The sequence below is a fragment of the Blennius ocellaris genome, assembly GCF_963422515.1.
Source record: "Blennius ocellaris genome assembly, chromosome: 15".
NCBI classification, from domain to species: domain Eukaryota; kingdom Metazoa; phylum Chordata; class Actinopteri; order Blenniiformes; family Blenniidae; genus Blennius; species Blennius ocellaris.
This window is the reverse complement of record NC_137664.1, coordinates 23,013,683-23,027,577: the sequence shown is the minus strand read 5'-3', so window position 1 is coordinate 23,027,577 and position 13,895 is coordinate 23,013,683. Positions and strand designations below refer to the sequence as shown.

The window sequence follows — 13,895 nt, the reverse complement described above, 5'->3', positions numbered from 1 at the left end:
TGTTAACCACTTTCCATAATTGTACTAAATCAATAAAAAAAATGTTTGTAAGTCTGACAGGTGAAGAAGAAAATTGAAACAATTCGACTCCAGATAATATTAACATTTTTGAGACGCACCTGAAGATTTTGCTTTAACTTCATATTTATGTTAGCAGACATTACTGACCTCTATCAAAGAAATTTGACTTTTGCCACCTCACCGTTAAATAAGAATTAGTCATTAATGATTAACATGCGGAAATGTAATTAAATAAAACACTTTTAAACATATCATCCCTGAAATGATTATTGTGTCATTTGGTAATACAACCAGATGTTTGCTGCTGTTATCAGTGCTTAATCCTTGTTGTTAATAATCACAATAGGGGGTGCAGTGGGTAGTACTCTTGGCATCACTTCTTGCACATATGGATGCTACATATTTATATATGAATATAATATTGGACATCCCGTCTGCTCTCCTCTACTACCACTATTAGTGTTGATGCAGACTCACAGGCGTGTGGTCAGTGTGTGGTCAGTGTGTGGTCAGTGTGGTCAGTGTGGGGTCAGTGTGGTCAGTGTGGTCAGTGTGTGGTCAGTGTGGTCAGTGTGGGGTCAGTGTGGTCAGTGTGTGGTCAGTGTGTGGTCAGTGTGGTCAGTGTGGGGTCAGTGTGGGGTCAGTGTGGTCAGTGTGGTCAGTGTGGGGTCAGTGTGGTCAGTGTGTGGTCAGTGTGTGTCAGTGTGTGGTCAGTGTGGTCAGTGTGGGGTCAGTGTGTGGTCAGTGTGTGGTCAGTGTGGTCAGTGTGTGTCAGTGTGTGGTCAGTGTGGTCAGTGTGGTCAGTGTGTGTCAGTGTGTGGTCAGTGTGGTCAGTGTGGGGTCAGTGTGGGGTCAGTGTGGGGTCAGTGTGGTCAGTGTGGTCAGTGTGGGGTCAGTGTGGTCAGTGTGTGGTCAGTGTGTGGTCAGTGTGTGTCAGTGTGTGGTCAGTGTGTGTCAGTGTGTGGTCAGTGTGGTATGTGTGGGGTCAGTGTGTGGTCAGTGTGTGGTCAGTGTGTGGCAGTGTGGTCAGTGTGTGTCAGTGTGTGGTCAGTGTGGTCAGTGTGTGTCAGTGTGTGGTCAGTGTGGTCAGTGTGTGGTCAGTGTGGTCAGTGTGGGGTCAGTGTGTGGTCAGTGTGTGGTCAGTGTGTGGCAGTGTGGTCAGTGTGTGTCAGTGTGTGGTCAGTGTGGTCAGTGTGTGTCAGTGTGTGGTCAGTGTGGTCAGTGTGGTCAGTGTGTGGTCAGTGTGGTCAGTGTGGGGTCAGTGTGTGGTCAGTGTGTGGTCAGTGTGTGGCAGTGTGGTCAGTGTGTGTCAGTGTGTGGTCAGTGTGGTCAGTGTGTGTCAGTGTGTGGTCAGTGTGGTCAGTGTGGTCAGTGTGGGGTCAGTGTGGGGTCAGTGTGTGGTCAGTGTGTGTCAGTGTGTGGTCAGTGTGGTCAGTGTGGGGTCAGTGTGGGGTCAGTGTGTGGTCAGTGTGTGGTCAGTGTGTGGTCAGTGTGTGTCAGTGTGTGGTCAGTGTGGTCAGTGTGTGGCAGTGTGGTCAGTGTGTGTCAGTGTGGTCAGTGTGGTCAGTGTGTGTCAGTGTGTGGTCAGTGTGGTCAGTGTGGGGTCAGTGTGTGGTCAGTGTGTGGTCAGTGTGTGGCAGTGTGGTCAGTGTGTGTCAGTGTGTGGTCAGTGTGGTCAGTGTGGTCAGTGTGTGGTCAGTGTGGTCAGTGTGGGGTCAGTGTGGGGTCAGTGTGGGGTCAGTGTGTGGTCAGTGTGTGTCAGTGTGTGGTCAGTGTGGTCAGTGTGGGGTCAGTGTGTGGTCAGTGTGGTCAGTGTGTGGTCAGTGTGTGTCAGTGTGTGGTCAGTGTGTGTCAGTGTGTGTCAGTGTGGGGTCAGTGTGGGGTCAGTGTGTGGTCAGTGTGTGTCAGTGTGTGGTCAGTGTGGTCAGTGTGGGGTCAGTGTGTGGTCAGTGTGGTCAGTGTGTGGTCAGTGTGTGTCAGTGTGTGGTCAGTGTGTGTCAGTGTGTGTCAGTGTGGGGTCAGTGTGGGGTCAGTGTGTGGTCAGTGTGTGGTCAGTGTGTGGTCAGTGTGTGGTCAGTGTGGTCAGTGTGTGGTCAGTGTGTGTCAGTGTGTGGTCAGTGTGGTCAGTGTGTGGTCAGTGTGGTCAGTGTGGTCAGTGTGTGGCAGTGTGTGGCAGTGTGGTCAGTGTGTGTCAGTGTGTGTCAGTGTGTGGTCAGTGTGGTCAGTGTGTGGTCAGTGTGGTCAGTGTGGTCAGTGTGTGTCAGTGTGTGGTCAGTGTGTGTCAGTGTGTGGTCAGTGTGGTCAGTGTGGGGTCAGTGTGTGGTCAGTGTGTGGTCAGTGTGTGGCAGTGTGTGTCAGTGTGTGGTCAGTGTGGTCAGTGTGTGTCAGTGTGTGGTCAGTGTGGTCAGTGTGGGGTCAGTGTGGGGTCAGTGTGGTCAGTGTGTGGTCAGTGTGGTCAGTGTGGTCAGTGTGGGGTCAGTGTGGTCAGTGTGTGGTCAGTGTGTGGTCAGTGTGTGTCAGTGTGTGGTCAGTGTGGTATGTGTGGGGTCAGTGTGTGGTCAGTGTGTGGCAGTGTGGTCAGTGTGTGTCAGTGTGTGGTCAGTGTGGTCAGTGTGGTCAGTGTGTGGTCAGTGTGGTCAGTGTGGGGTCAGTGTGTGGTCAGTGTGTGGTCAGTGTGTGGCAGTGTGGTCAGTGTGTGTCAGTGTGTGGTCAGTGTGGTCAGTGTGGGGTCAGTGTGTGGTCAGTGTGTGGTCAGTGTGGTCAGTGTGGTCAGTGTGTGGTCAGTGTGTGTCAGTGTGGTCAGTGTGGTCAGTGTGTGGTCAGTGTGGTCAGTGTGTGGTCAGTGTGTGGTCAGTGTGGTCAGTGTGGGGTCAGTGTGGGGTCAGTGTGGTCAGTGTGGTCAGTGTGGGGTCAGTGTGGTCAGTGTGTGGTCAGTGTGTGTCAGTGTGGGGTCAGTGTGGTCAGTGTGGGGTCAGTGTGGGGTCAGTGTGGGGTCAGTGTGGTCAGTGTGGTCAGTGTGGGGTCAGTGTGGTCAGTGTGTGGTCAGTGTGTGGTCAGTGTGTGTCAGTGTGTGGTCAGTGTGTGTCAGTGTGTGGTCAGTGTGGTATGTGTGGGGTCAGTGTGTGGTCAGTGTGTGTCAGTGTGTGGTCAGTGTGGTCAGTGTGTGTCAGTGTGTGGTCAGTGTGGTCAGTGTGGTCAGTGTGGGGTCAGTGTGGGGTCAGTGTGTGGTCAGTGTGTGTCAGTGTGTGGTCAGTGTGTGGTCAGTGTGGTCAGTGTGGGGTCAGTGTGGGGTCAGTGTGTGGTCAGTGTGTGGTCAGTGTGTGGTCAGTGTGGTCAGTGTGTGATCAGTGTGGTCAGTGTGGGGTCAGTGTGGTCAGTGTGTGTCAGTGTGGTCAGTGTGGTCAGTGTGGTCAGTGTGTGGTCAGTGTGTGGTCAGTGTGGTCAGTGTGGGGTCAGTGTGGGGTCAGTGTGGTCAGTGTGGTCAGTGTGGGGTCAGTGTGGTCAGTGTGTGGTCAGTGTGTGTCAGTGTGTGGTCAGTGTGGTCAGTGTGGGGTCAGTGTGTGGTCAGTGTGTGGTCAGTGTGGTCAGTGTGTGTCAGTGTGTGGTCAGTGTGGTCAGTGTGGTCAGTGTGTGGTCAGTGTGTGGTCAGTGTGGTCAGTGTGGGGTCAGTGTGGTCAGTGTGGTCAGTGTGGGGTCAGTGTGGTCAGTGTGTGGTCAGTGTGTGGTCAGTGTGTGTCAGTGTGTGGTCAGTGTGTGTCAGTGTGTGGTCAGTGTGGTATGTGTGGGGTCAGTGTGTGGTCAGTGTGTGGTCAGTGTGTGGCAGTGTGGTCAGTGTGTGTCAGTGTGTGGTCAGTGTGGTCAGTGTGTGGTCAGTGTGGTCAGTGTGGGGTCAGTGTGTGGTCAGTGTGTGGTCAGTGTGTGGCAGTGTGGTCAGTGTGTGTCAGTGTGTGGTCAGTGTGGTCAGTGTGTGTCAGTGTGTGGTCAGTGTGGTCAGTGTGGTCAGTGTGGGGTCAGTGTGGGGTCAGTGTGTGGTCAGTGTGTGTCAGTGTGTGGTCAGTGTGGTCAGTGTGGGGTCAGTGTGGGGTCAGTGTGTGGTCAGTGTGTGGTCAGTGTGTGGTCAGTGTGTGGTCAGTGTGTGTCAGTGTGTGGTCAGTGTGTGTCAGTGTGTGGTCAGTGTGGTCAGTGTGTGGCAGTGTGGTCAGTGTGTGTCAGTGTGGTCAGTGTGGTCAGTGTGTGTCAGTGTGTGGTCAGTGTGGTCAGTGTGTGGTCAGTGTGGTCAGTGTGGGGTCAGTGTGTGGTCAGTGTGTGGTCAGTGTGTGGCAGTGTGGTCAGTGTGGTCAGTGTGGTCAGTGTGGTCAGTGTGTGTCAGTGTGTGGTCAGTGTGGTCAGTGTGGTCAGTGTGGGGTCAGTGTGGGGTCAGTGTGTGGTCAGTGTGTGTCAGTGTGTGGTCAGTGTGGTCAGTGTGGGGTCAGTGTGTGGTCAGTGTGGTCAGTGTGTGGTCAGTGTGTGTCAGTGTGTGGTCAGTGTGTGTCAGTGTGGTCAGTGTGTCTCAGTGTGGGGTCAGTGTGTGGTCAGTGTGTGGTCAGTGTGTGGTCAGTGTGGTCAGTGTGTGTCAGTGTGTGGTCAGTGTGGTCAGTGTGTGGTCAGTGTGGTCAGTGTGTGTCAGTGTGTGTCAGTGTGTGGTCAGTGTGGTCAGTGTGTGGTCAGTGTGGTCAGTGTGTGTCAGTGTGTGGTCAGTGTGTGTCAGTGTGGTCAGTGTGGGGTCAGTGTGTGGTCAGTGTGTGGTCAGTGTGTGGCAGTGTGTGTCAGTGTGTGGTCAGTGTGGTCAGTGTGTGTCAGTGTGTGGTCAGTGTGGTCAGTGTGGGGTCAGTGTGGGGTCAGTGTGGTCAGTGTGTGGTCAGTGTGGTCAGTGTGGTCAGTGTGGGGTCAGTGTGGTCAGTGTGTGGTCAGTGTGTGGTCAGTGTGTGTCAGTGTGTGGTCAGTGTGGTATGTGTGGGGTCAGTGTGTGGTCAGTGTGTGGCAGTGTGGTCAGTGTGTGTCAGTGTGTGGTCAGTGTGGTCAGTGTGGTCAGTGTGTGGTCAGTGTGGTCAGTGTGGGGTCAGTGTGTGGTCAGTGTGTGGTCAGTGTGTGGCAGTGTGGTCAGTGTGTGTCAGTGTGTGGTCAGTGTGGTCAGTGTGGGGTCAGTGTGTGGTCAGTGTGTGGTCAGTGTGGTCAGTGTGGTCAGTGTGTGGTCAGTGTGTGTCAGTGTGGTCAGTGTGGTCAGTGTGTGGTCAGTGTGGTCAGTGTGTGGTCAGTGTGTGGTCAGTGTGGTCAGTGTGGGGTCAGTGTGGGGTCAGTGTGGTCAGTGTGGTCAGTGTGGGGTCAGTGTGGTCAGTGTGTGGTCAGTGTGTGTCGGTGTGGGGTCAGTGTGGTCAGTGTGGGGTCAGTGTGGGGTCAGTGTGGGGTCAGTGTGGTCAGTGTGGTCAGTGTGGGGTCAGTGTGGTCAGTGTGTGGTCAGTGTGTGGTCAGTGTGTGTCAGTGTGTGGTCAGTGTGTGTCAGTGTGTGGTCAGTGTGGTATGTGTGGGGTCAGTGTGTGGTCAGTGTGTGGTCAGTGTGTGGCAGTGTGGTCAGTGTGTGTCAGTGTGTGGTCAGTGTGGTCAGTGTGTGTCAGTGTGTGGTCAGTGTGGTCAGTGTGTGGTCAGTGTGGTCAGTGTGTGTCAGTGTGTGGTCAGTGTGTGGTCAGTGTGTGGCAGTGTGGTCAGTGTGTGTCAGTGTGTGGTCAGTGTGGTCAGTGTGTGTCAGTGTGTGGTCAGTGTGGTCAGTGTGGTCAGTGTGGGGTCAGTGTGGGGTCAGTGTGTGGTCAGTGTGTGTCAGTGTGTGGTCAGTGTGGTCAGTGTGGGGTCAGTGTGGGGTCAGTGTGGGGTCAGTGTGTGGTCAGTGTGTGGTCAGTGTGTGGTCAGTGTGGTCAGTGTGTGGTCAGTGTGTGTCAGTGTGTGGTCAGTGTGGTCAGTGTGTGGCAGTGTGGTCAGTGTGTGTCAGTGTGGTCAGTGTGGTCAGTGTGTGTCAGTGTGTGGTCAGTGTGGTCAGTGTGTGGTCAGTGTGGTCAGTGTGGGGTCAGTGTGTGGTCAGTGTGTGGTCAGTGTGTGGCAGTGTGGTCAGTGTGTGTCAGTGTGTGGTCAGTGTGGTCAGTGTGGTCAGTGTGTGTCAGTGTGTGGTCAGTGTGGTCAGTGTGGTCAGTGTGGGGTCAGTGTGGGGTCAGTGTGTGGTCAGTGTGTGTCAGTGTGTGGTCAGTGTGGTCAGTGTGGGGTCAGTGTGTGGTCAGTGTGGTCAGTGTGTGGTCAGTGTGTGTCAGTGTGTGGTCAGTGTGGTCAGTGTGTCTCAGTGTGTGTCAGTGTGGGGTCAGTGTGGGGTCAGTGTGTGGTCAGTGTGTGGTCAGTGTGTGGTCAGTGTGGTCAGTGTGTGGTCAGTGTGTGTCAGTGTGTGGTCAGTGTGGTCAGTGTGTGGTCAGTGTGGTCAGTGTGGTCAGTGTGTGGCAGTGTGTGGCAGTGTGGTCAGTGTGTGTCAGTGTGTGGTCAGTGTGGTCAGTGTGTGGTCAGTGTGGTCAGTGTGTGTCAGTGTGTGGTCAGTGTGTGGTCAGTGTGGTCAGTGTGGGGTCAGTGTGTGGTCAGTGTGTGGTCAGTGTGTGGCAGTGTGTGTCAGTGTGTGGTCAGTGTGGTCAGTGTGTGGTCAGTGTGGTCAGTGTGGGGTCAGTGTGGGGTCAGTGTGGGGTCAGTGTGGTCAGTGTGTGGTCAGTGTGGTCAGTGTGGTCAGTGTGGGGTCAGTGTGGTCAGTGTGTGGTCAGTGTGTGGTCAGTGTGTGTCAGTGTGTGGTCAGTGTGGTATGTGTGGGGTCAGTGTGTGGTCAGTGTGTGGCAGTGTGGTCAGTGTGTGTCAGTGTGTGGTCAGTGTGGTCAGTGTGGTCAGTGTGTGGTCAGTGTGGTCAGTGTGTGGTCAGTGTGTGGTCAGTGTGTGGTCAGTGTGTGGCAGTGTGGTCAGTGTGTGTCAGTGTGTGGTCAGTGTGGTCAGTGTGTGTCTGTGTGGTCAGTGTGGTCAGTGTGGGGTCAGTGTGTGGTCAGTGTGTGGTCAGTGTGGTCAGTGTGGTCAGTGTGGTCAGTGTGTGGTCAGTGTGTGGTCAGTGTGTGGTCAGTGTGGTCAGTGTGTGGTCAGTGTGTGGTCAGTGTGTGGTCAGTGTGGTCAGTGTGGTCAGTGTGGTCAGTGTGGTCAGTGTGTGGTCAGTGTGGTCAGTGTGTGGTCAGTGTGTGGTCAGTGTGTGGTCAGTGTGTGGCAGTGTGGTCAGTGTGTGTCAGTGTGTGGTCAGTGTGGTCAGTGTGTGTCTGTGTGGTCAGTGTGGTCAGTGTGGGGTCAGTGTGTGGTCAGTGTGTGGTCAGTGTGGTCAGTGTGGTCAGTGTGGTCAGTGTGTGGTCAGTGTGTGGTCAGTGTGTGGTCAGTGTGGTCAGTGTGTGGTCAGTGTGTGGTCAGTGTGTGGTCAGTGTGGTCAGTGTGGTCAGTGTGGTCAGTGTGGTCAGTGTGTGGCCGGCACCTGCAGGAAGTTCTGGCTGGCACTGATGAGGGCCAGCTGAGCGCTGGGACTGTCCGGCTGGGACTGACTGCCTCGCACACCCTGGACCAGCTGAGGGATCTGCTCTGCCACCACCTGACCCATCACACACACACACACACACACACACACACACACACACACACACACACACACACACACACACACACACACACACCCACACACACACACAATATTAACAAATTGCATTGAAGATTGTCGCGATCATAAAGACATCATTCAAGGTTTTTTATTTTCACGACACTTTACATTGTAGACTCTCACTGAAGGCATCAAAATGATGAATGAACACACCACGGGGTTACTTAGTAAATGAAAAACTGAAATAAACACAATAACTTAAAATATATTTACTATTTCAGATTCTTGAAAATAGCCACCCTTTGCTTTCAGAACAGTTTTGCTCACTGTCGTCCTCCTCTTGATGAGCTCCATGACGGCGTCACATGAGGTGCATCCAAAATTGGTAGTGGATATACATCTGGACAGTATGTTTATGTCCAAGTGTATTATTATTATTATTTGATGGCTTTCTTTGACATCTTCACACAACTAAAACACTGTATTATTGTCCATGCACATCCCAGTGGATTTCTTCTGATGGATTGAAAAATTCTTTGTCACAAGCAAATGTGTTTTTGAAGGTTTCAACGTATTTGGAAACGGATGACACTTAGCACCAACGTCAGACCGGGCAAAAAATGTGATATTTTGGCGGGAAATACACATCTGACTGGTTCAGTGCCTCCTTCTAAATTTAGACAATGAAGCCCCTGGATCACATTTCACCGAGAGCTACAGAATCTGGTACACATCAGTAACACCGCAGGATGCACAAAGAAGTCCAGGGGTGAACATTTGAATACCCAACAGGTAAGTCAGCTATTTTGACAAATACGCTAGATGTTGGACCAACTTTGACCCAAATGTACCCCCAACTAGGGGGTCATTCTGAATGATCTAATATGTGGTCACTTGATTGAGCAAAAGTTATTGAAATCTGACAAGGACTCTGGGTCAGATCACCACCGGAGCGTGTGGTCAATGACACAAACACACAAAAAAAACCTTTAAGTGAGAAACAGAGCGAGGCCACTCTGGAGCCATCTCAGGCTCAGTGGAATTAATATTGATATCTAAATCATTGAAATCACTGTGTGGTTCAGTGTAACGTTTAAGTCACTATAAACACACATCATCGTCCAGTTCTCTGGGATATGAAGTAGAATATACAGTTGAATAAATTAATGCAAGATTTCCTGTCGGCGGTAGAACAGAAGCTCCAGTAAAACACATTAAAAGTGTAGGTGAGCCCAAAAGCTGAAAATGACGTGCGCCAAAAAACAGTGGGACCTGTAAAACTGTGTCTACGTACTGCTGAGCGCACTTCATATTAATAGAGCACAGTCCAGTCCCACATTCTACCGTCAGTGGTCAATCCAAGTACCTCATGAACATTTTGCATCTCAATCAGCCTGACCAATAGCATTTGATGCTAAATTATGGCAGAAGAGATGAGAAAAATGAATCTTACGGAGAGTGAAACAGTCACGGGGAGGGACCAAGAGGTCTCTACGACCTGGGCTGTGGTTCAGCAGAGGAGGAAAGGATTTGGTTGTAGTTTTCCACAAATTTAATTTGTGTCAATTGGAATGTTTTATTTCCCAGAATAGAAGACAAAAAAAAAAAATCCACTTGCAGCCTAAGACAACTGAATCTCAGTCGTCTGTGGTTCTCCTGAAGGCTCCCCCACACTGTGAGGTTTGAACAAGTAGTAGTCACAGCCTCTCACGCTGCACGCAAAGAACTCCGACGATCACGGAGCCTCAGCGTTGTGGCGTTGATGCGCTTGGAAAGAAATCCCCCAAAAAGAGGAGGAGAACAATACAGACGGTCATGATTCAAAGAGAGACGGCAGCCGGGAGGGGAATGTTGCAACGGGAGTTTGAAGTAACATCTACTAGCATTTGACGTTAGCATAATAATACTTATAACAATAATGCATAGGTTTTATATAGCGCTTTTTTTTTCTGGGAACTCAAAGACACTTTACATTACATTATTTATTCACTTCATTCCCTCTCACTAGATTCACCATCTGACCACCACCAACCACTCACTCTCTCACTCTCTGACCACCACCAACCACTCACTCTCTCACTCTCTGACCACCACCAACCACTCACTCTCTCACTCTCTGACCACCACCAACCACTCACTCTCTCACTCTCTGACCACCACCAACCACTCACTCTCTCACTCTCTGACCACCACCAACCACTCACTCTCTCACTACATTCACCCTCTGACCACCACCAACCACTCACTCTCTCACTAGATTCACTCTCTGACCACCACCAACCACTCACTCTCTCACTCTCTGACCACCACCAACCACTCACTCTCTCACTCTCTGACCACCACCAACCACTCACTCTCTCACTACATTCACCCTCTGACCACCACCAACCACTCACTCTCTCACTAGATTCACCCTCTGACCACCACCAACCACTCTCTCTCTCACTCTCTGACCACCACCAACCACTCACTCTCTCACTCTCTGACCACCACCAACCACTCACTCTCTCACTCTCTGACCACCACCAACCACTCACTCTCTCACTCTCTGACCACCACCAACCACTCACTCTCTCACTACATTCACCCTCTGACCACCACCAACCACTCACTCTCTCACTAGATTCACCCTCTGACCACCACCAACCACTCTCTCTCTCACTCTCTGACCACCACCAACCACTCACTCTCTCACTCTCTGACCACCACCAACCACTCACTCTCTCACTCTCTGACCACCACCAACCACTCACTCTCTCACTACATTCACCCTCTGACCACCACCAACCACTCACTCTCTCACTAGATTCACCCTCTGACCACCACCAACCACTCACTCTCTCACTAGATTCACTCTCTGACCACCACCAACCACTCACTCTCTCACTAGATTCACCCTCTGACCACCACCAACCACTCACTCTCTCACTAGATTCACTCTCTGACCACCACCAACCACTCACTCTCTCACTAGATTCACTCTCTGACCACCACCAACCACTCACTCTCTCACTACATTCACCCTCTGACCACCACCAACCACTCACTCTCTCACTCTCTGACCACCACCAACCACTCACTCTCTCACTCTCTGACCACCACCAACCACTCACTCTCTCACTAGATTCACCCTCTGACCACCACCAACCACTCACTCTCTCACTAGATTCACTCTCTGACCACCACCAACCACTCACTCTCTCACTAGATTCACTCTCTGACCACCACCAACCACTCACTCTCTCACTAGATTCACTCTCTGACCACCACCAACCACTCACTCTCTCACTAGATTCACCCTCTGACCACCACCAACCACTCACTCTCTCACTCTCTGACCACCACCAACCACTCACTCTCTCACTACATTCACCCTCTGACCACCACCAACCACTCACTCTCTCACTAGATTCACTCTCTGACCACCACCAACCACTCACTCTCTCACTAGATTCACTCTCTGACCACCACCAACCACTCACTCTCTCACTAGATTCACCCTCTGACCACCACCAACCACTCACTCTCTCACTAGATTCACTCTCTGACCACCACCAACCACTCACTCTCTCACTACATTCACCCTCTGACCACCACCAACCACTCACTCTCTCACTAGATTCACTCTCTGACCACCACCAACCACTCACTCTCTCACTAGATTCACTCTCTGACCACCACCAACCACTCACTCTCTCACTAGATTCACTCTCTGACCACCACCAACCACTCACTCTCTCACTACATTCCCCCTCTGACCACCACCAACCACTCACTCTCTCACTAGATTCACTCTCTGACCACCACCAACCACTCACTCTCTCACTAGATTCACTCTCTGACCACCACCAACCACTCACTCTCTCACTACATTCACCCTCTGACCACCACCAACCACTCACTCTCTCACTAGATTCACCCTCTGACCACCACCAACCACTCTCTCTCTCACTCTCTGACCACCACCAACCACTCACTCTCTCACTCTCTGACCACCACCAACCACTCACTCTCTCACTCTCTGACCACCACCAACCACTCACTCTCTCACTACATTCACCCTCTGACCACCACCAACCACTCACTCTCTCACTAGATTCACCCTCTGACCACCACCAACCACTCACTCTCTCACTAGATTCACTCTCTGACCACCACCAACCACTCACTCTCTCACTAGATTCACCCTCTGACCACCACCAACCACTCACTCTCTCACTAGATTCACTCTCTGACCACCACCAACCACTCACTCTCTCACTAGATTCACTCTCTGACCACCACCAACCACTCACTCTCTCACTACATTCACCCTCTGACCACCACCAACCACTCACTCTCTCACTCTCTGACCACCACCAACCACTCACTCTCTCACTCTCTGACCACCACCAACCACTCACTCTCTCACTAGATTCACCCTCTGACCACCACCAACCACTCACTCTCTCACTAGATTCACTCTCTGACCACCACCAACCACTCACTCTCTCACTAGATTCACTCTCTGACCACCACCAACCACTCACTCTCTCACTAGATTCACTCTCTGACCACCACCAACCACTCACTCTCTCACTAGATTCACCCTCTGACCACCACCAACCACTCACTCTCTCACTCTCTGACCACCACCAACCACTCACTCTCTCACTACATTCACCCTCTGACCACCACCAACCACTCACTCTCTCACTAGATTCACTCTCTGACCACCACCAACCACTCACTCTCTCACTAGATTCACTCTCTGACCACCACCAACCACTCACTCTCTCACTAGATTCACCCTCTGACCACCACCAACCACTCACTCTCTCACTAGATTCACTCTCTGACCACCACCAACCACTCACTCTCTCACTACATTCACCCTCTGACCACCACCAACCACTCACTCTCTCACTACATTCACTCTCTGACCACCACCAACCACTCACTCTCTCACTAGATTCACTCTCTGACCACCACCAACCACTCACTCTCTCACTAGATTCACTCTCTGACCACCACCAACCACTCACTCTCTCACTACATTCACCCTCTGACCACCACCAACCACTCACTCTCTCACTAGATTCACCCTCTGACCACCACCAACCACTCTCTCTCTCACTCTCTGACCACCACCAACCACTCACTCTCTCACTCTCTGACCACCACCAACCACTCACTCTCTCACTCTCTGACCACCACCAACCACTCACTCTCTCACTACATTCACCCTCTGACCACCACCAACCACTCACTCTCTCACTAGATTCACCCTCTGACCACCACCAACCACTCACTCTCTCACTAGATTCACTCTCTGACCACCACCAACCACTCACTCTCTCACTAGATTCACCCTCTGACCACCACCAACCACTCACTCTCTCACTAGATTCACTCTCTGACCACCACCAACCACTCACTCTCTCACTAGATTCACTCTCTGACCACCACCAACCACTCACTCTCTCACTACATTCACCCTCTGACCACCACCAACCACTCACTCTCTCACTCTCTGACCACCACCAACCACTCACTCTCTCACTCTCTGACCACCACCAACCACTCACTCTCTCACTAGATTCACCCTCTGACCACCACCAACCACTCACTCTCTCACTAGATTCACTCTCTGACCACCACCAACCACTCACTCTCTCACTAGATTCACTCTCTGACCACCACCAACCACTCACTCTCTCACTAGATTCACCCTCTGACCACCACCAACCACTCACTCTCTCACTCTCTGACCACCACCAACCACTCACTCTCTCACTACATTCACCCTCTGACCACCACCAACCACTCACTCTCTCACTAGATTCACTCTCTGACCACCACCAACCACTCACTCTCTCACTAGATTCACTCTCTGACCACCACCAACCACTCACTCTCTCACTAGATTCACCCTCTGACCACCACCAACCACTCACTCTCTCACTAGATTCACTCTCTGACCACCACCAACCACTCACTCTCTCACTACATTCACCCTCTGACCACCACCAGCCACTCACTCTCTCACTAGATTCACTCTCTGACCACCACCAACCACTCACTCTCTCACTAGATTCACTCTCTGACCACCACCAACCACTCACTCTCTCACTAGATTCACCCTCTGACCACCACCAACCACTCACTCTCTCACTAGATTCACTCTCTGACCACCACCAACCACTCACTCTCTCAC

General features: G+C 51.8%; 1 protein-coding gene across 1 annotated transcript in view; it reads right to left on the bottom strand.

Annotated features, from left to right (window-relative positions):
• The window catches only part of tln1 (talin 1), a 130,082-nt gene that overhangs the window by 63,519 nt on the left and 52,668 nt on the right, over nucleotides 1–13,895 (bottom strand). Inside the window, exon 24 of the mRNA XM_080510109.1 lies at nucleotides 7,580–7,693. Coding sequence (XP_080366235.1) covers nucleotides 7,580–7,693 — 114 coding nt within the window. The remainder of the gene's footprint in view (nucleotides 1–7,579; nucleotides 7,694–13,895) is intronic.